General features: G+C 40.8%; 1 protein-coding gene across 2 annotated transcripts; it reads left to right on the top strand.

The window, feature by feature from the left end:
• Positions 1 to 2,047: 2,047 nt before the first annotated feature.
• Positions 2,048 to 12,966, top strand: Morf4l2 (mortality factor 4 like 2). 2 transcript variants are annotated; one of them, XM_013036614.1, is made up of 5 exons: positions 2,048 to 2,129; positions 3,404 to 3,496; positions 9,046 to 9,096; positions 10,347 to 10,452; positions 11,452 to 12,966. In XM_013036614.1, the coding sequence occupies exon 5, from the start codon at positions 11,476 to 11,478 to the stop codon at positions 12,340 to 12,342; it is 867 nt and encodes a 288-aa protein (XP_012892068.1). In that variant the 5' UTR covers positions 2,048 to 2,129; positions 3,404 to 3,496; positions 9,046 to 9,096; positions 10,347 to 10,452; positions 11,452 to 11,475; the 3' UTR covers positions 12,343 to 12,966. The 2 variants fall into 2 exon arrangements, with proteins under 2 accessions (XP_012892068.1, XP_012892067.1); XM_013036613.1 differs by lacking the exon at positions 9,046 to 9,096.
• Positions 12,967 to 22,702: the final 9,736 nt, after the last annotated feature.

Here is a 22,702-nt window from a genome sequence, read left to right as displayed (position 1 = left end):
TAAGAGAGAGCCTACAAAACATTAAGGAACATACATACATTATTTTGGTCATAGGGCTAATAAGTGGTGTTAAGTCCCTGAATCTAAGACAAAGATTAACAACAGCATTACAGAAAAGAGTGCAAACCCGTATGTGATAAAAGTTTCAAGAAGAAAGATCAACTAGTCACATGTATTTTCCATGTGGAAGAACTGTGAACATTTGAAAAAAAACAGTAAATAAAAAGATTAGGATTTTTTTTTGGGGGGGGGGTGTTTTTCTTAGCAAAGGTTCTGTTCCTACACAACCTAGCTGGCCACAAACTCACGGATCATTTTGCCTTCACCTCCATAGTGCTGAGATTACCATGTTGGCCATTCTGCCCCACAAGGAGTTTCATAAGCACTGTTTCAGGGTCATTCGTCAAGTGTAACTGAAAAATACAAGAGAGAAAGAAGAGGGAGATGGAGAGCTAAATTATTCCAAGGAGAAAAGAAACTGGCAAAAAAAAATTGGATCTTGGACCATAGTTCCCTGCCTAACAAGGATACTTATCGAATAGGACTTAATTTCTCTTTAGGAAGGAAAGATATATGTGATCCTCATAGCTTGGAAAGCTGGGAAAATTAGAAAATAGGAAGAGGGAGACAAAAATCCCATCATCCCAGAGATCAAATTAACAATCCTTTGCTAGGACTTGGCGGCATCTAGTGGCAGATTCAAGTTCTCACACAGAGAACTTTCTGGAAAATGAACTGCGTATCTCTCTAAAGAATAGCACTGTGCTTGGAGATCAGGACAAAAATGGTATTATCGCCTTTCTAGCTGCAAACACACACAGAAATTTGGAGTCTCTACCAGAGGGGCAGTTTATAATACGTAGATAGTCTCATTAGAAGGCACCTAGATCTGAGGGGAAAGGAAGGGAAGAAACCCGGGGCGGGCGGGGGCGGGGGCGGGGAACAGGGGGAGGGGACAGGTGGCTAGGAAGCGGAAGGATACTGAGGAGCTTGAAAGAACCGGACCTTTGATGTTGGATTTGGCTTTTAACCTCAGGAGGGCTGTACTTTAGAACATGATATGAACAGAGGTAAAAATGTGCTATCAAAATGAATTTCGCGAGTTTAAATCGGTAGAGGTGGCTGAGCTACATCTAATAAAAGTCCATTTTTCTTCTGATATTGTCACCTTACTTAATTTTCTTTTCCGTTAAAACACTCTGCAAACGTCTACAAAAGTAGAAAACCACCACCATGGATAAAGCGGCTCACCCACGCACACTCCACCGTTCTCCCCACCCAGGGCCAGGGGCGCACGCCTGCGCACACCCACCGCTTCCAGCGCCACGAGGGCTGGCGCGCACTTACAACCGACCCCGTGGCTATGCGAGCTCGCCCCTGAATGTAACTCAAACCCTTAACGGCAGGAGGCCGCGGCACTCACCACCCCCACTCGAACACACTTCAAAACCTCCATTGCGCCTTTTTTTTCCTGGTCCCTAAATTGCGCAACAGGCTTGGGGGCGTGGCCCTTGCTTTGACCTCGCTCTTCCCCACTCGCGGGAACCTTAGCTCATTTCCGTCTATCCTATTTCCGCAGGCCACGTAGACACTTCCTTTCCCAGTGGGCGGGGAGGGGGATCACAAACCCACAATGCCTCCGTGCAGAAGAGGTGGGGGGGGGGGAAGAGGAAGAAAAAAAAAAGTATGGTCAGAGGAACTCTGGGTCGTGTAACTAAGCCACGTGAACACGCTGCCCTATAGCTTCCTGACCTAAATGCTGTCACGATCTTGGAGGGCGGGCTAACAGCCTAAGAAAGAGAAGGTCATTGGCTAGAGTCCGCACAAAGGAGGAAGATGATTGGTTTGTTTTAGGCCTTCACCGTGAAGAAGCAGGCTACTACCCCCACCTTTACTGCGGCGAAACGTCACTATTAACGTGAGGGTCATGGTCCAATCATTTGCTCATGGAACATTCTAAAACTCAGACAAGACGATTGTGATTGGTTAAAGGGCATGAGCCCGCCTTCACGGTGACGTGTCTGCGTGTGTATATTTAGTTGCCAGAGAAACCTGGCTTTAGTATGGCGGCTGGAGAAACGGCGGTGGCCACTCGTCTGCTGCTGAGAAGAACTGGATCTTCGGTTCAGGTTTCGGTGTGGGGTGGGAAGAAAGGGTCGATAATTTCCTCCTTTTGTCACGTATAAAGACAAGATTAGCTAGTGGCTTTAAGATATCTTACCGAGTTGGATTTACATTACCGTTTGCCAACGCCCAGCTTGGGCAAGGCTTCTGTTGTTTCTGTCTCGGTTTCCATGTTTGTAAAATGGTGATAATAATAGTATCTACCTCAGCGACGTGTGCTCAGAGAGGTATACTGTAGAATAGTGCGGAAGAGATTTAGTGTGAAGTCTGGCTTTTAAAGATGTGAACTATTGTTACTGAGGGCACATTATATTCACGTAGCCAAATGAGAAAAATTACGAATTACGTAAATTCGCTCATTATAGTGCTTTTTCTTCACATCAGCCGTTTCTCTAGGAGAAATTAAAGATAAAAAGCATACATTAATCGTTACCGACGAAATAATTTGCTAATTGCTTCAAAAAAGCGGGGATTTGAATTTTCTTATATTAAAAAGTTAAAAGGGGGCAATGGAGAATGAAAGCGAGCTGGAAATGAATCACATGCAATCAGTAGGCCTTGTTTGGATCCTGGTTGGACGCATCAATTGTAAAAAATGTGTTGGGGTTAATCAGAAAAAAGAACGCAGATTCGATATTTATTTTTTTAAGAAATTGAATTGCTTTTTTAGATGATTATAGTGGTAGTGTGGTTATTTTGTGAATATGTATAAAATGCGTACGTATTGAACAATGTCTGCGATTGGCTTCAAAATACGTAGATGACTAGGATTTGCTTCAAAATAATTTAAACGATGGGGAAAATCGGAGGGGCATGAATGAGACAAAATTGGGTTTCTAAATTAACAATAGTTTAAATTGAAAGGTAGGTAGTGTCCCTTGTATTAATCGGTTTTCCTTCGTATTTGAAATTTTTCATAATAACAGAAATCGTTTATTCCGCGAGCTTAAAAAGTCCGTGGGGGAGTGGTGGGTGGGGCTACAGATGAAACAAGATGGCCTTCAGTTGGTAATTGTTGAAACTGGATGATGGATTCTTGTGGGTTTGTAATACAATTCCTTTTGCATTTTTATCCATTTGGAATTGTCTTTAGTTTAAAAAAATATTTTAAGCAATTAGATTTTTTAAACTCAACTAAATTTGGAATTTTAACAAGAAAGGGGAAAAAAACTTACCAGCTTTGGTGTCTTTGTGTAATGAAATTGCCTTAAATGATGGAAAAGCAAACGATCGCCTCATCTTTCTATATCCTTTTCTGTCCCTTTGTTTGATCTTCTAGGCCATCCTCATCAAAGCTTAAGTTTGCTATACAATAAAAATCAGGAGGTCTGATCCTGATTGCAGAATCCTTTCCCTGATTGCAGAATTCTTGGTAAGTGCCATTGCCTGCCTCAGTTCTGTAACAAAATATCATATATCATTCCTAAATGTCCAGGAATATTTTGGAGATTGATTGTTTGGGAAAGACTTAAATTCTGAGGAGGAAAGGATGGAGCTAATTCAATTGCTTCCACAAGTATAGAAAATAGATAACATGAAGGCTATACAATCTCATTAATAAAAGATACTAAAATTGGTGCCTTATAGTGGTCCTAAAAATTTAAATAATGGTTTTTCTTTGAGACTTCACATATGCATCCATAATTTGGTAGTTGCAAGAACATGCTAGATAGATCTGAATCCTGGGCAGAATACTTATACTCTCCCTACATTTCCTCATAGAAGTATTTGCTTTTAAAAAAAAATAATGTCTTTATTACTCTTGACTTATACTGTCTTACACATGTGTACTTAATGCTTTACAGTGGATATCCCATTTTTGCAAAAAAAATTAATATTGTTGATTTCTCTCATTTTCCAGAAGCAGCAGTTACTACTTGAAATGAATTATATTTGCATATGAGGGTGTTTCCAGGAGTTCTGATTTTACCTAAAAAATTATATTTAGTCTGCTAACCATTTTTATGTCATTCCTCCTCTATTCAAACTAAAAATTTTAAATGTTTCAGGATTCAAGAGAAAATGATATAAATGTAATTGGTACATTTAAAGTTTTATTCCATCAAGCTGTAAGAGTTGTTCATCACACCTTTGTGGCACATGAACACAAAAGATGTTTACATTTAGAATCTGATTTCCAGATGACCTGTTCTATACCATGAAGAACTGAAGGAAGGCTCCTTCATTTTCCTTTTTTTTCTCATACTTCTGCAAACTAGATCTCAAAAGATATCACTTCCCTGGTAGGAAAAAGTACATTCGATGGGTAGGCACAAAACCCCTGTTTACATGAGATCATTTAGAAAATTATTAAGGGCAAAGATGAAAAATACCTTCACCTAATCTCTGAAGGTGGGCAGGACCCTAGAACTAGAGAATGAAACTAGTCTGAATTCCATGGTATGCCTCTAAAGCATATAGCTTGTAATGATGATTAGCATATAAGGGTATATGTGATGTCCATGAATAAAAGTCAGTGAGTTTATATGTATTCTCATTAAAATTTGTGTAATCTGCTGGGCACTGGTGGGCCACACATATAATCCTAGATACTCAAGAAGCTGAGATGTGACTATTATGGTTCTAAGCCATTCTTGGCAGAAAAAAAAATCCACAATACTATACCTCTAACCCCCAAAAAGCCAGAAGTCGAGGTGTGGTTCAAGTGATAGAGCACCAGCCTTGAGCAAAAAAAGCCAAGCATCAGTGTGCAGCCCTGAGTTCCAAAGTACCAAAACAAACAAACTATAGCTGGTACTGGTGGCTTACACCTAAAATCCTAACTACTCAGGAGGCTGAGTTCTGAGGATCTAAGATTTGGAGCCATCCTGGACAAGAAAGCTCATATGAGACTCTTTAATTCCAATTAACTACCAAAAAGCCAGAAGTAGAGGTGTGGCTTAAGTGTTAGAGCACTGGCCTTGAAAAAAGCTCAGCAACAGTGCCCACATCCTAATTTCAAGCCCCAGGACCTGTACAAAAATAATCATGGGATGTGGTCATGACTCAAGTGCTAGGATACCTGCCTACCAAGCACAAGACCCTGAGTTCCAAACTCCAGTATAACCAAAAGAACTAGTAATGGTGTAATCCATAATATCAATATAATTTTTTTGTTAAAACATAGCTATTATAAGCAGGCTTCATGGCTCATGCCTTTAATCCTAGCTACAGAGGAGGCCAAGATGTAAGAATTGAAGTTTGAGGCCAGTCCAGGTAGAAAAATCTAGGACACTTTTATCTCCAATTAACCAGCAAAAAAAAGGACAGTGTAGTTGTAGCTCAAGCAGTAGAGCCCCAGCAAGGAGCAGAAAAAAGCCAAGTGAGAACCTGAAGCCCTTCAATTCCCAGTAGCAGCACATACAAAATAAATTATTATGGAATAGGTTCCATTTCCTTTTTCTCACTACCCCTAATTGTCGTACTCAGCAGTTTTCTCTGTTTCCATTTAGATCACCAAACCACATACCTTTCTAAGAAATCTACATGGAAATATATAAAATGCTGTTTGGTGTTTTTCTTTGTACAAATACAGTGTTATGGAAAGTGATCAGCTGATTTTACTCCGATTGATTGATTGATTTTGGTTGGTCATGGGGTTTGAACTCTGGGCTTGAGAGCTGTCCCTGGGCTCTTCAGCTCAAGGCGAGCACTCTACCGCTTGAGCCACAGCGCCACTTCCGGTTTTCTAGTGGTTTATTGGAGATAGTCTCACGGACTTTCCTTCCCCAGGCTGGCTTTGAACCATGATCCTCAGATCTCAGCCTCCTGAGTAGCTAGGATTACAGGTGTGAGCCACCAGCGCCCAGCCTTTAAGTTGTTTTTAATAGCTTTATAGCCATTCTAACTTTCTCCCACACTGACAGTCTTAATTAGCATATTTTGCGAAAGCACTGTTGATAGCCTTTTAGGTTGCCTTTCATGACTTAAAATAATACTGCATTAAACATACTTGGTACTCATTTGTAGGTGTTATTCTATAGCATTGCTTGTGGTTTTAACCTGATAAACGAATGTGATAAATCACATGCCATTGTGACCCAATTGTGATATTTCTAGCATATAAGTAGTGACAATGTTTTCAAGTTAGGTAATCAGAAAATTATTAGGGCTATGCACTGGTGGCTCATTTCTGTAATCCTCCTGAGGATTACAGTTCGAAACCAGCCTGGGCAGAAAAATCCATAAGACTCTTACCTATCAAAAAGCCAGAAATGCAGCTGTGGCTCAAAGTGCTAGAGTACTCATCTTGAACACAAAAGCTCAGGGACAGTCCCCAGGCCCTGAGTTCAAGCCTCAGGACTGGCACAAAAAAGGAAGAAAGCTTAATTTTCCATATAATTAATGTTAGGGAATGATTATTACAAGTTTAGGGAAAATTACAAAATGCCAAGAAATCATCTGTACAAGTTTAGTTTGGAAGCATTTTCCTTAAGTATTACATAAAGCCAAAGCTCACAAAGGAAAAGATTGACAGGTTTACCTGTAATGTTGAAATATGTGCTATAGGAAGTGTGATAATAAGATATTAAGCAAGTGTGTGTGTGTGTGTGTGTGTGTGTGTGTGTTCTGGGACTTGGAACTCAGGGCATGGGGACTTTTCCTGAGCTTTGGTACCCAAGGCTAATGCTCTACCATTTGAGCCACAGCTCCAATTTTGGTGCATAAACTGGAGATTAGAGTATCACAGACTTACCTACCCAGGCTGGCTTCAAACCATGATCCTCAGATTTCAGGCTCCTGAATAGCTAGGAGTAGAGATGAGAGCCATCGATGCCCAGCTAGATTTTCTTTATGTCAGTTTTGGGGCTTGAATTCAGGTCCTGGGCCCTGTCCCTGAGTTTTTTTTTTGCTCGAGGCTAGCACTCAGCAGTAGAGCCACAGGGCCACTTGTAGTTTTCTGGTGGTTAACTGAAAATACAGTCTCATGGACTTTCCTGCCCAGGCTGGCTTCAAATTGTGATCCTTGGAACTCAGCTTCCTGAGTAGCCAGGAACCACCAGTCCCTGACTAGAATATTTTCAATTAACCAAAAATCATAAGACTGTTAGAAATAAATGAGAAACACTAAGCAACTTAATTAAAAAGGGGAGGGGCAATAAAAATATGTAAGCCAGGCCTGGGGGCTAACACCTATAATTTTTTTCATGTAAAAAGTGTATGGCCAGTGAATATTTAAAAGATGCTCAATATCTCACAAGTTCAAATTAACTTAGATCAACAAATATAACAAATTTTCTATAAACATGTTTGAGGCTGGTATAGATCAGTGATACTTATATGACTACATCAAATGAATTGAAGATATGTATATATTTTAGGAAGTAATTCTGATGAAGAGTTGGTGAGACAATGTCCACATCATCTATATAAGGCTGAGAATTTGAATAATCCTAACAGTCTAAACCAATACTGGGTTCAAAAGAATCTGTGAACAGTAATGCAAAAGAAAACCATGAATGAAAGTATGTCTTTTTAAATGTTAAGACACTAATGTTAACTGAATCACTGGACACATTTTTCTTATCCAATTAGCACATTTTTTAATGATTATTTTTAAAAGTCATTTGTGGTTAGAGATGTGGCTAAGTGGTAGAGGTCTGGGTTTTATCCTTAATTCAGCAAATAGAAAATGGGAAGCCAGGCGTGGTGGATCATGACTAATTCTAGCTATTGTAAGGCAGTTTCAAGTCAGCCTAGGCAAAAGACTCAGGAGACTCACATGTCCACACTGAGAAAAGTTGTGTATGGTGGTAGCTGACTGTCACCTCATATACATGAGAAGCAAAAATAGGATTGTTTTCCAGTCAGCCTAATTACAAATGAGCTCCTACTTAAAAATAAGGACCGCAAAGGGGATGGGGGCATGGCTCAATGTGATAGAGTACCTATTGGCAAGCTCACAGTACTGGATTTAAGCACCATTACCACAATAATTTTTTAATAAAATGGAGATTTTCCAGTGCTGGGTAGGATGGGATGCAATAAATATTATACAGGCATGTTGGTAGGACTTTTTGAGAGAGGAAGTAATTTGAAAACATTTAAGGGCTTTAAATGTATTACACTTCAACCCAGTAAATGCTTTTTGGGAGCCTTAAAGGAATAACAGGAAATGAGGTGAGACATGTTTACATAAAGTATTACTACAGAATAATTCCAGAGAGTGGCTCAAGCCTAGCTACTCAGGAGGCTGAGATCTGAGGATCGCCTATGCAGGAAAGGCCATGAAACTCCAATTAACCACCACAAAAATCACAAGTAGAATGTGGCTCAAGCACTAGCTTTCAGCCAAAAAAAAAAGGCAAAACACTCCAGGGCAGCACATAGGCTTATATACTTTCTAGCTCAGGCTAGCATAAGATTAGATGGAAGAATAGTGATTGGTCATCCTAGTTTATAGCCCAATATTCACGTGTGAAATCACGCTCCCTTTTTTTGTACATCCACTAGGGGCAAAATGCTGCTACAAAGGATAGACATAGCATAAGGCCTGAGGCAAATACAAATGAATAGTGTCATTGCCTAAGGAAGACAGATAAAACATTTAGGAAATACTTAGATCAAGAAAGTGATGTAAGCTGGATGCTGGTGGCTCACACCTGTAATCCTAGCTACTCAGGAGCCTGAGATCTGAGGATTGATTGTAGTTCAAAGCCAGGCCAGGCAGGAAAATCTGTGAGATTCTTACCTCCAATTAACCACCAGAAAATCAGAAGTGGCACTGTGGCTCAAAGTTCAAGCCCCATGACTGCCCAAAAAAAGGGATGTAATGGTAACATTTTTTAATGAAGAAAGGTCAGAGATCAGTGGGAAGTATCAAGCCATCTTTAGGCGATATTTTAATTCCCGTCCCTCTGTCTGGTGTGTCTGCACTATGTGGGACCTAAGATCAGTTTTCTGGGTTTTGCTTGTTAACAGATACTGTGTCCTGATGATGATCATGGTGAATTTCCACCCCCTTTTTTTGAGGTACTGGGGTTTGAGCCTCACACTCTCACTTGACTTGCATGCTCCACTGATACCACTTAACCCACCTCTCCAACCTTGCCTTTTGCTAGTTATTTTGGAGACAATCTTGTGGACTTTCTGCCTGGGATGGCTTCACACCATAGTCCTCAAGACCTTAGCCTTCTGAATAGCTAGGATTACAGGCTTGAGCCACCAGTGCCAGCTCCTTTTTTCCCCTCCCTTGGGGCTTCTCTGAGGGGGGAGGGTTGGTCAAGGACTTGAACTCAGAGCCTGGGCACTGTCCTGAGTTCTTTTGCTCAAGGCTAGCAAACTACCACTTTGAACTGCAGCTCTACTTCAATGTTTTGAGTGGTTAACTGGAGTTAAGAATCTCATGGAGGGGCTGGGAAGGTGACTCAGTGGTAGAGCGCTTGCCTTGTATGCATGAGGCCCTGGGTTCAATTCCTCAGCCCCACATAAGCAAACAGAAAAAAGCCAGAAGTGGCGCTGTGGCTCAAGTGGTAGAGCGCTAGCCTTGAGCTGAAGAGCTGAGGGGCAGCACCCAGGCCCAGAGTTCAGGCCCCACAACCGGACCCTAAATAAATAGACAGTACAACTGCATTTTAATAAAGAATCTCATGGATTTTTCTGCCCAGGATGGTTTTAAACTGTGATGCTCAGATCTCAGCCTCCTGAGTAGCTAGGCTTGAGCCACTGGCACCCAGCTTGCCCATGTACTATTAAAGGCTAGTGATTGGCTAGCTGACTTCTTTGGGTTATTTTGTTACACAAGGAGCCTGACTTAAAACTGATCTGTCACCATCCCTTTCTCAGAGATTAATTTTAATAGGCTCATATTCTATACACTTAGGCTTATCTGCTTGAAGCAAATGAGATGATACTATTATAACTTTGCTGAAGATTTTATCTGTACTGTGTCTCTTGGGGCACTTTTGAGCATAGTATTATGTAACCTGACAATTTACCTAATGGCATACTGAACATCTTTCCATATCAGTACATGGACCTCTATTTATTTAAATGTACTTGTAGTGTGCATATGTATGAACATCTTTGCATTTACATTCACATGTGCAATCATTCCTACAAGGTACTACTGTACTAGTAGTTCTGTCACATCACATTTATAATGTTCTTACAAGAGCCTATGATGCCTAGGGATAAATTGGCCATACATAAACCAAACAAAGGTGGAGAGCATACATATCTTGGAGTTTATATTCATTGCAGATACATGCTTTCCTTTCTAGGTCTTGTCCCTCAATTCATCCCTACTCCCAGAACATCGGAGAAAATCTGTAAAATTCCATTCGAGAAATCATTAGGAGTTCATTGAAGAGAAAGAACCAAGATTATGTAAGTCAGAGGAATTATTTTCTATGGCACACCATGAGAATCATGAGGCTTTTTGTATCATTATCTTACTAGTCCTCCCTGCTACATTTTTCACTGATTGCAGTTAATCTATTTTCCTTGAAACCTTCAACTACTTAGGCTTTCAAAATAGCATTCTTCTATTGTCCTATCACTTTTACTATTTTTGTTTGATTTGTCTTCTTTCTCTTTAGTTACCCTCCTTCTTAGGCTTTTTTAGAATCCCATAGGTGAACTTCTGCCTCCATTCACCCTGAATGATTTACTTCTTTTTTGCTCCAAAATGTTTTGTGTCTGTAACAGTTCTTGTACTTGCCACTTTGGAGGTTAAATTGCAGACACCTACCATACCATTTGTCCAGAAGCAGATATGCGGTAGTAGTAGATGATTGAGTGGTGGAGTAGATGGATGGGTGGATGAATTGCTTCTGTTCTTCCATTTTCTGCTGATTTCAATCCAACCCTTAAAATTGGTGTTTTTATTCATTAGTTACCCAGTCTTGAAGTGCAGGGCCCCCACTGATTCCTTCCTCTCCTTTAGTTACTATGGTCCTAAGTAAGTTCTGTGTTCTTCAGTTTATATTCATGGTCATTACCTTTGTTCAGTCCCTACCTAGACTCTGTAAACATACTTTCATTGTTACTTTGTTGCCTCTGATCAACTAAATTAAATCATTATTTCTTTCAAATTGTTCTTCATTTCTTTCCCACTTAATTTATTCTTTCCTGAGAATTAAATGTCTGTCTATTGAGTGGCATAAAAAAACTGGGCATGTCTGCTAAGTAGTTGAGTGGGTAAGAGTAACAGGTGGTAGTGAGGATCAAAGACAGGGAAGAAGCAGAACGTCACTTGAAAATGGTCTTGAAATATACTTTGAAGTCCAAACTACCTGAAAGTTAATGTATTCTGATGGGGCTTTATGAAACATACTAAAGGTCACCATAGAAAATAGTCAAGTAAAATACTTTATATTATTACAGTGGTTGGAATTAAAACAGGGTTGAATGAGTTCCAGAAAGCAGGGACCACAGCCTCCTGCGGAACAATCCCCTGAAGAAGAAAATTTTAAAAAGCCGGCTAGAGGCAGTATGCAAAGAAGTAAGATGAGAGGTGCTGCCTCTGGGAAGAAGACCACTGGCCCGCAGCCAAAGAATCTTGAGCCTGCTCTCCCAGGAAGATGGGGGGGGCGTTCTGCAGAGAACCCCCCTTCTGGATCAGTGCGGAAAACAAGAAAGAGCAAGCAGAAGTCTCCTGGAAACAGTGATGGTGGCAGTACCAGCGAAGCTCCCCAGCCCCCACGAAAGAAAAGGGCCCGAGCTGATGCTACCGTTGAGACCGAAGAGGCGTTCAAGAATAAAATGGAAGTTAAGGTGAAGATTCCAGAAGAATTAAAGCCATGGCTGGTTGAGGACTGGGATCTGGTAACTCGACAGAAGCAGCTATTTCAACTGCCTGCTAAGAAGAATGTGGATGCCATTCTAGAAGAGTATGCCAATTGTAAGAAATCACAGGGCAATGTCGATAATAAGGAATATGCTGTTAACGAAATTGTGGGAGGTATAAAAGAATATTTTAATGTGATGTTGGGCACTCAGCTGCTCTATAAATTTGAGAGGCCTCAGTATGCTGAAATTCTGTTGGCTTATCCTGATGCTCCTATGTCACAGGTTTATGGGGCACCACACCTGTTGCGATTATTTGTTAGAATTGGAGCAATGTTGGCCTATACTCCCCTTGATGAAAAGAGCCTTGCATTATTGCTTGGCTATCTGCATGATTTTTTAAAATATCTGGCCAAGAATTTTGCCTCTCTCTTTACCACCAGTGATTATAAAGTTGCATCTGCCGATTATCACCGCAAAGCCCTGTGAAGGCTTTGTCACCACTGGTTGATGTTTAGTATATGTAAACGATACTTAGTCTTTCCTTGTAAAATTGATGTTCCTTAAAATTGTTAATGTATAACAGGGCTTATGTTTTTATTTGTTTTCTGATGTAAACAAAATAAAAGGAGTACATGCTCCTTTATTTCAAAGTTGCTACCAGTGTATACAGTAATTAGATGAAGAAACATTCAGTAGAACATTTTATTGCCTAGTTGACAACATTGCTTGACTGCTGGTGGTTCTATCCCTTTGACACTACAAAATTTTCTAATATGTGTTAATGCTATGTGATAAAACGCCCTGATTCTTAGTGCCAAAGGTTCAACTCATGTATATACCTGAAAACCCTTGCATTTGTGTTCTTTGTTTATGGTGCTTGAAGTAAAACAACCCATCCAGTGCAAATCCATCTATGTTATCCCCTTGGCGTTCTATCTTTGCTGAAATTGTTGAAGGATGGTGGTTTAATGACTGTACTTGCGACTAATGCACGTTATAACATGATAGACACAATGCATTATTGTGTAGCTATGGTTTTCTGAAAAACTTGGTATTTTAGGAGTTGTATTTCAGATCTTAAATAAAATTTGTTTCTAAAATTCAAAGCAAGAGATTTTGCAGTGTGCCATTAATGTCACTGATGCCATCAAACCTAACAGCCTAATGAAAATCTTAAGTGGTATCACTGAGGAATTCTAACCCCCAAGTAAAAGGGGAGTTGGGCGTGGGCAGGTGTGGCAGCCAGCACTATGATCTGTCAAGCCGTTTTCCTCTTTTATTATTTACTGCCCTCGTCCCCTCTCATTGTAATTTTCTTGTGATGGATTGCTACTAGTGCTATGCTTATACCAGCCAGGTTTTTTTTTCCTTACCCCATGACTGGCTGGCATAATGGCACATTTAATGGTTACTCTTAACAGTACCGTGTACTTACCATGGGGCTTCTTGCCCTTTCTCACACAAGGAAACATGGGAAGCTATCTATCAGAAATACTTGTAGATTCTTGGCCAAGAATAGCAGATTTCCTTGGTTACAGCACAGATATAATGTTCTCTATAATCCCTTGGATGCAGTGTTGGGAATCATAAGGTGAAGGAGATGGTGTTGGATGCTTAGATAATCTGTGTTAGCATTGATATTTCCCAGTCAAGTCTTTTTATGACTCTTTCATGTCTTTAGCAAGTATTCTATGGTTATGGCAAAAACTTTGGACCAAATATAGAAATAATAAAGTCTAGGGAGTGTGGCTCAAGTGGTAAAGTACCTAGCAAATGTAACTCAGTTCAAAACCTAGAACTCCCTCCCTCCCTCAAGAGTCATAAATAATCCTATAGGATTAACTAGGGTCCTTGTAAGACTGGTGTTCAGCATTGATCATTTGAGGAGTGTGTGTGTGTGCGCGCGCGTGTGTGTGTGTGTGTTGCTGTAAGACTGGTGCTCAGCATTGATTATTTGAGGAGTGTGTGTGTGTGTGTGTGTGTTGCTGTAATACTGGTGCTCAGCATTGATTATTTGAGGAGTGTGTGTGTGTGTGCGTGCATGTGCGTGTTGCTACTAGGCCTGAACTCAGTATTGCACTCTTGCTTATTAGCTTTTTCAAAACAGGTTTTGTGGAGCTGGTGCCTGGGGCTCACACCTGTAATCCTAGCTACCCAGGAGGCTGAGATCTAAGGATCATAGCTCAAAGCCAGCCCAGGCAGAAAAGCCCATGAGACTCTCCAGTGAACCACTCAGAAAACCGGAAGTGGCGCAAGTGGTAGAGCACTAGCCTTGAGCTGAAGAGCTGAGGGACAGCTCCTAGGCCCAGGGTTCAAGCCCCACAATCGACCAAAAAAAAGTTTTGTGGACTTTTCTGTCTGGGCTGGATTTGAACTGTGATCCTTAGATCTCAGCCTCCTGGGTAGCTAGGATTACAGATGTGAGCCACCAGTCAGCACCCTTCTTGATAAGAGTTTGTAATATTTTTAACCAAGTTGTTATCAGAGGGGTAGAATTGAGGACAAGTTCTTTGTCAGTTTAAGTGATCATAACAAAAGTGCTGCCATCCATCCAGGTGACTTAAACAGTAGGAATTTATTTTCACACAGTTCCTCAAGCTATTAGTCAGATCAAGGTATTGGAAGAGTTGGGTTCTTTAAGGCCTTGCTTGTACACCAGCATCTCCTTTTTCTTCAGTCTCCCTCAACAATTGGCAGTATCCTAATCTACTGATTAGGACCCATTTGTTGGATTAGGGCCTACCCCAGTGACCTCATTTTAACAGCTATCTCTCTAAAACTTTTTATATGCAGTCCCATTCTCAGTTACCAAGGGCCAGCACTTCAAGAATTCAGGAGGAATCCAATTTAATCCTTCATATAGGGTTATGACTCCTCCCCTTAGATAGTGGGAAAAAGAATGGGAAGAGCAGGAAAAGAACAAAACAGGATGAACCTTAGTGGAATGTGATACAATTCTGTGGAAAAAGGTCTGACAGCAGTAGTGAGCTTCAGGATGGAGTCAGCTCCTGAAAAAGTGAAGCCAAGGTAGAAATTAGTATCTGATTTCACTTGCTTCCCTACTGTCTCCTGCAAAGTATTTTGTTTTGGTCAGGCTACAAATAATTTGATGTGGTCTGTATTGGCAAGACTGCGATATACACAGAAGGATGGAAATGGATAAGGGATAGGGTATAAATTGTATACAACCATCACACCCAAAATAACCGGTTCCTATTTTCCCATAAGTCCCTAGAATTACAGAAAGTATTTCCCCCAAAATTGATGTAAAAAAGGACAGTCAACCAGCTTATTAGTGATTTGATTAAAATATAAGTGAAAATAGGGAAATTCTGAAAAAAAATGAGGGGTTGCTACACAGCATAATTTGTTACAGAATGGTACTCTGGGGGAGGAAGAGCTGGTACAAGAATTTGAACTCAGGCCCTTTGCTGGTGCTCTATCTCCAGTTGAATTACATTTTAAAATCTTTTTCTTTTAGGCACCTAAATATATAGGAGAAACAGAATGGGAATAGCTGCAAATGTGCATAGGTATTTTCTTCATACGCTAGAACATTTGAACCAGTAATGAATGAAGATAGTCAAGAAATGATTTAGAGCCAGGCACCAGTGCCTCATGTAATTTTAGTCACTCACCAAGCTGAGATCCAGAGAACCATGGTTGAAAGACAGCTCAGGCAGAAAACTCAGAGACTCCATCTGCAAAATAACAGCAAAAAGCAGGTCTGAGAGTGTGGCTCAAGGTAGTGTGCCAGCTGAACAAGCATGAGGTGCTTAGTTCAAACCCCAATATCAAAAAAAAGAAAAAAAATACTTGAGAGCCAGCACTGGTGGCTCACACCTGAAATCCTAGCTAATCAGGCAGCTGAGATCTGAGAATCACAGTTCGCAACGAGCCCCTGAGCAGAAGAGTTTATGAACCTTATCTCCAATTAACCACCAAAAAAGCCAGAAGTGGAAGTGTGGCTCATAGCCCAGGCCCAGAGTTCAAGCCCCAGACCAAAGCAAAAAAAAAAAAAAATACTTGTGAATACTTCTGAGTGAAATGTTATTTTTTTTTGCATTGCACTTTTGTTGTAATACATTCTAAGTGGATTCATAAATGAAACCAGTTATTTTTCTAAAATGGAGATTTTGTAATCTTGATTCAAGGATGACCTTACTAAATATCATATTACTGGCAAGATACCTGGATAGATTTAAGTATGTAAATTTTTTTTTGGTGGGGGGTCCGGTCGTGGGGCCTGAACTCTAAGCCTGGGCCCTGTCCCTCAACTCTTTAGTTCAAGGCTAGCACTCTACCACTTGAGCCACAGTGCCACTTCCGGCTTTTTTCTTTTTGCTTATATGGTGCTGAAGAATCAAACCCAGGGCCTCATGCATGCAAGGCAAGCACTCTACCACTGAGCCACCTTCCCAGCCCCAAGTATAAATATTTTAACTATTGTAAAACAACATGATAAAAGTTATATGTGATACATGATAGAGTAGTCATACAAACATAAAATATAAAAGGATATCCTAGGGTATAAAATTGTTTTTCCTCTTCACAAAGACTAGAGAAATAAGGCTAGAAATATAAGCAGGCTGATTTTTAAAAGAAGGGCAAGTATACATAGATTTATATACCCTACACATAAATGCATAAAAATCAATTAAATATTTCCTCTACCATTATGAACATATTTGCACACATACCCCCTCAAGAATAGGAGTGGTTATTCAATGAACATGCGTTTTGGTGCCTAAACAGCAGACCTGGCCAGGTGCTGGTGGCTCACACCTGTAATCCTAGCTATTCAGGAAGCTGATATCTGAAGGATTGTGGTTCAAAGCCAGCCCGGGCAGGAAAGTCCATGAGAATAATCTCCAATAAGTCACCAGAAAACCGAAAATGGTGCTGTGGCTCAAGTGGTAAGAGTGCCTGCCTTGCACTGAATTGCTGTGGGACAGTGCCCAGGCCCAGACTTCAAGCTCCACAACTGACAAAAAAAATAAAAATGAAACAGTTCTGGATACATTGTGACTATCACACCATTGTGTAAGGGCTAGACCCAGCAAATAATTATTCTTCCTCAAATTCTGCTCTGTTTCAGTTAGGGAGTATGGGCATGGGAAAAGGACCAGTGTAAAGAAAGGGATTTGGGAATGAGGATATAGCTAAAGTGCTTGCTTACATGTGTGAGGCCCTGGGTCTAATCTCTACTACAGAAAGAAAAGGGGGAGAAAGGAATTGTTGATAATTCCATGCACCTGATTACTGTATATAGTTAACAATTCTAACTCTGGTCTATAGAAGTTTCTCATATGAGCCTGATACCTGGCCAGCTCACACTTTCTATCCTAGTTACTTGGGAGGTCAAGAAGTGAAAGATGCAGTTCAAGGCCAGCCCAGGCAGAAAGGTAAAAAGACCCCCTTCTCAATCCATAGCTGAACACAGTGGTATGCACCTGTCATCCAAAGTATGTGAAAATCTGAGACTGGCAAGATTGATTATAACGTCAGGCCAGTTCAAGCAGAAAGCTCTTCAAAATTGTCTCTGTGGAGGGAGGCTAGACACAGTGGTGCTATATGTGAACCTGGCAACACCAGGAAGCCCAAGTGGAAAGCAAGACCTGATTCCTGGAAATAACCAATGAAAAACAGGACTGGGGGTATGGCTCAGCAGTATCTTGCCAGCCTAGCAAGTTCAAGGCCCCGAGTTAAACCTATAATAAACAAAAATATAAATAAACAAAAATATAAATAGTTGCTCAAATATCTGTTCAATGAAGACAATACATCTTAGTCTCGTGTCCTAGAGAATACTTATAGGTAGGTGAATACTTAGAGTCAAATAGCATAAATGATTCAATATCTGTATTGGTGACTGATGGGTGACTATATGGGAAAGCTTGGAGACCTCTCATCCAGATGTTCTCTGTGGCCTCTAGGACCTGACCAACTAGACTCTTTTTTTCCCTTTCTTTTTTTGGCAGGTGTGGAGCTTGAACTCGGCCTGAGCACTGTCCCTCAGCTCTTTAGCTCAAGGCAAGCACTCTACCACTTGAGCCACAGCGCCACTTCCAGTTTTCTGGTTTATTGGAGATAAGAGTTTCATGTACTTTCCTGCCCGGCCTGGTTTTGAACTGAGATCATCAGATCTCAGCCTCCTGAGTAGCTAGGATTTTAATCATGAGCTACCGGTGCCCGACTAGATGAATTCTTTCTGGCCAGACTCACACTTCTAATCTCAAGGAGAGGTGGAGGTAGAGATTGGGGATATCATGGTTTGAGGCCAGCCTCAGGCAAAAAAACACAAGATTTTATTTGAAATGTAAGAATAAAACAGGCTAGCATGTGGCTTAATTACTAGAGTACTGCCTAGCATGCCCTTAGTACTGCCCCCCCCCAAAAAAAAAGAAAAAAGAAGACTGAGCCTACTCAGGGGACAGTTGTGAAATAGACTGATATACATGAAATAGCCCAAAAGAAAAAAAAATATTTGTTAAATGAATGGGAGGCCTACCAATATGGATCATAGCTCACATGCTTAAGCATGCAAGAAATACCACGTTTTCAAGTAACTTTTTTTTCTTTTCTTTTTTTGTCAGTCGTGGGGCCTGAACTCTGGGCGTAGGCACTGTCACTCAGCTATGCAGCTCAAGGCTAGCACTCTACTACTTGAGCCACAGCGCCACTTCAGCTTTTTCAGTTTCTGTGGTGCTAAGGAATCGAACCCAGGGCCTCATGCATGCAAGGCAATCAATCTACAACTGAGCCACCTTCCCTGCCCTCAAGTAACTTTTAAAAGAACATAAAGTACTAACCAAGATGCTAGTAGAAAATCTACTTCCATTATTATCAGTGATTCCTCATTCCCATTAGTCATACAAACATCCGGCACCAAACCCTGAGGAGAACCCTGCTGTCAACAGGTGTCATCCACAGTATTTAGGGGTAAATTGTTGATTGATTGACCTGGCATAATATCTTCAGACCTTTTGTCCCTGTTGCCTCTATCCAATCCTCTGTTTAGGAGAATCTAGTTCAGCTTCTCCTGACTTACCAGTCTTTTCTTGAGCACTAGCCTAGAGCAAAAAAGTATAAAGATGGTGCCCAATGACCAGCACCAACCCTCCCTACCCCCAAAAAAACAGCCACGATTTTAAAAATGGCTGGAGCTTTGGCTTAAGTGGAAATATGTCTACCTGGCAAACCCAAGAGCCTGAGTTCAAACTCCAGTAGCGCACACACACACACACACACACACTATCACATCTGTGAATGAAGAGGACAGAATGAAACTCACTGAAAGCTATTGAATAATACAAGTTGTGGAGATGAGGAAAATGAGAGTAAGTGAAGTGGTCATTCTGGTTAAAGTACTCTGTATGCACGTATGAAACACGATGGTGAAACCCCTTTGAACAAATAGCAAACATTTTTAAAAATGAATGACAGGAATGGAAAACAAATCTTGTCTGGGTTGGGTGTACTAGTAGGAGAGGGAAAGGTTAGTAGGAGGAAAGGGTGAATACGGTCAAAATATTTCATGTATATGTATGAAAATGGAACAATATAGTTTGTTAAGATTGGTTTGGGCCAGATTGTGGTGGCTCACACTTGTAATCCTAGCTGCTGAGAAGGCTAAGAAATATCTAAGGGTCATGGTTTGAAGCCAGCCCAGGCAGGAAAGTCTGTGAGACACTTTTCTCCAATTAACCACCAAAAGAGCTGGAAGTACAGATGTGATCCAAGTGGTAGTGTACTTGTCTTGAGAAAAAAGCTCAGGGACAGAGGTTAGGCCCTGACTTCAAGCCCCAGGACCAGCATATATACACACACAAAAAAAGAGTTCTCTTCATTTTTCTCATTTGAATTAATTTATGGATATAAGACTTAGCTAAGTATTTTCTACAATTAAATGAGATACCGTACTTAACGATGCACAATTAACTGTGAAATAAAATAATGGTAATAAACTGGGAGCCAGTGACTCACACCTGTAATCCTAGCTACTCAAGAGGCTGAGATCTGAGGATAGCAGTTCAAAGCCAGCCAGGGCAAAAAAGCCCCTGTGAGACTTATCTCCAATTAACCACCCAAAAACCAGAAGTGGTGCTGTGGCTCAAGTGGTAGAGCACGAGCCTTGAGCATAAATGCTCAAGGACAGCACCCAGGCCCTGAGTTCGAGCCCCACAACATACAAAAAACAATGATGATATTTAATAGTTTATAATAATAAATAATGCTAGTGATTAATAGTTTAGCCTGGCATAGAAGTACATGCCTGTACTACTAGGTGAGATCTAGGATTTGGAAGATGAGCTCAGGAGGAATCCAGTTTGAGACCAGCCTGGGCAAAAAGTTTGCAAAACCCCATCTAAACTAATAAAAAGTGATTTGGTGATGTGTGTCTGTTATATCCCACTTACATGGGAAGCATAAACAAAGAGGGTTGCAGTCCAGATTGCTCTGAGCAAAAATTCAATGTCCTATTCAAAAACTGAGAGCAAAAATGGCTGGAGGCAAGGGTAAAGTTGTAAAGTACATGACCTTGAGTTCAAACCCTAGTACCAGCATAAAAAAAGTTTGTTTTTGTATAGAAATGTCAGTTATCAGGCTGGGAAGGTGGCTCAGTGGTAGAGCGCTTGCCTTGCATGCCTGAGGCCCTGGGTTCGATTCTCCAGCACCACATAACCAAAAAGAAAAAAGCTGGAAGTGGCGCTATGGCTCAAGTGGTAGAGCGCTAGCCTTGAGCTGAAGAGCTGAGGGACAGCACCCAGGCCCAGAGTTCAGGCCCCACGACCTGACCAAAAAAAAAAAACCAGAAATGTCAGTTATCAGAAGCCACATTTTTTTTCAAATGTAAAAATCCACATAAGGAAGCATAAGAGCATAAAATAAGATAAATATTTTAGAAAAATATTGCAATAAGTACTGAAGATTAAAAGTAGAGCATACAAATCTCCAAATTCCAAACAAAACTCCATTGATCCAACAGTAGGCCAAAAAGAAGGGAATGGAGAGGTACAAAGAATATATATGTTAAGGGCTGGGAAGATGGCTCAGTGGTAGAGCGCTTGCCTTGCATGCCCGAGGCCCTGGGTTCGATTCCTCAGCACCACATAAACAGAAAAAAAAAAGCCGGAAGTGGCACCATGGCTCAAGTGGTAGAGTGCTAGCCTTGTGCTGAAGAGCTGATGGACAGTGCCCAGGCCCAGAGTTCAGGCCCCACGACTGACCAAAAAAAAAAAAAAATATAACAAAGAATATATATGTTAAATAAAAACAGAAAGTAAGAAGAGGAAAATAGACAAAAATCTACAGTATTTTAATAGTGATAAATATATGTGGGTTAAACTCACATTTTTTGTTTGTTTTTGTTGTTGTTACTGTTTTGCTGGTCCTGGGGCTTGAACTCAGGGCCTGGGTGCTGTCCCTGAGCCTCTTTGTGCTCAAGGCTAGCACTCTACCACTTGAGCCACAGTGCCATCTCCAGCTTTTTTCTGAGTAGTTTTTGGAGATGAGTCTCATGGACTTTACTGTGTGGGCTGGCTTCGAGACTTGATCCTCAGATCTCAGCCTCCTAAGTAGCTAGATTACAGGTGTGAGCCACTAGAACCTGGCTTTAAACTTACATTTAAAAAGTAAATTACAGGGCTGGGAAGGTGGCTCAGTGGTAGAGTACTTGCCTCACATGCATGAGGTTCGATTTCTCAGCTCCACATAAGCAGAAAATGCCGGAAGTGGCACTATGGTTCAAGTGGTAGGGCACTAGCTTTGAGCTGAGGGACAGAGCCCAGGCCCAGAGTTCAGGCCCCATGCAGACAAAAAAATGAATAAATTACAGATTGGTGTTTTTACATGGCACAGATTCCAGTTTCTTGCTTCTTTTGTCCTTTTCAAGATACATTTAAAAGTATCTAGAAAGGTTTAAAGTAAAAGGATAGAAAGGAGCTGGGAGTGCAGCTCAATGTTAGAGCACTTGTCTAGCATGCTTAAGGCACTAGATTCAATCCCTAGGACCACAAAGATGAAAAACTACATACCAGGCAAATACTAAATAAAAGGAAGCTACTGTAGCAAAAACCCTAGCATGGCACATCACAAAAACTATACCAAGCAAATGTAGTCAATATCTTTACCAGAACTACTGGTGAGATATGACTGTTGATGTATCTTCAAAATGGAGATATCAAATTGAACTGTAGCTTGACTAATATTGGAATTTAAGCTTATATTTTTAATCAGGCCCATGGGTTTGCTGGTCAGTTTAAATCACAAATTGAGCCTCAATTCAGTGACTAGAATGTCCCATACTAAACAGTATAGGGTCCTTGAATTTGATTTAGAATTAAATCTCTGCTCACCTACTCCCAATTTCAAGGGAAGGAATGTAGTAAGTTCTTTCTTTGCCCACCTTCCTTCCCCAGCTTGCTAATTGTGACTTCAGTCCTGTCTAAGGCTGTAGGAAAGGGAGAAAGTAAGAAAAATAGTTTTAAATTCTTAATTGGTAGTATATAACGTTTACTTTGTGCTTTATTGGATCAGGCCTATGTTTCAAGTTGACCTTTATCAAATACTCGAGTCAATTCCTTTATCAGCAGCATAACATTCTTTTGTTGTTTTCCCCTTCAACTATGCATTCTAGACAGTTTCTCAGCTGGAATACATAGCACCCCCAAGCAGTTTTCTATCAAGCAGCTTGCTCTCCCTTCTGTTCTTCTGGTGCATGGAAAACAGCCAGGCACCTTTTTCCCCCAACACATTGGAACTGCAGACAGATCACAATACAGTTACCTCTCCTTTCTTCCCATCATCACCACAGCCACAATCTTTTTTTTTTTTGTCGGTCGTG

This window comes from Dipodomys ordii, unplaced genomic scaffold, assembly GCF_000151885.1.
Source record: "Dipodomys ordii isolate 6190 unplaced genomic scaffold, Dord_2.0 Scaffold303, whole genome shotgun sequence".
Lineage (NCBI taxonomy): Eukaryota > Metazoa > Chordata > Mammalia > Rodentia > Heteromyidae > Dipodomys > Dipodomys ordii.
Note: the sequence above shows the minus strand (reverse complement) of the source record. Positions and strands in the feature narration are given on the sequence as shown.

What these genes read in the sequence shown, in the direction of transcription:
- Morf4l2 (XM_013036613.1), top strand. Translation starts at nt 11,476, where the DNA reads ATGAGTTCCAGAAAGCAGGGACCACAGCCTCCTGCGGAACAATCCCCT.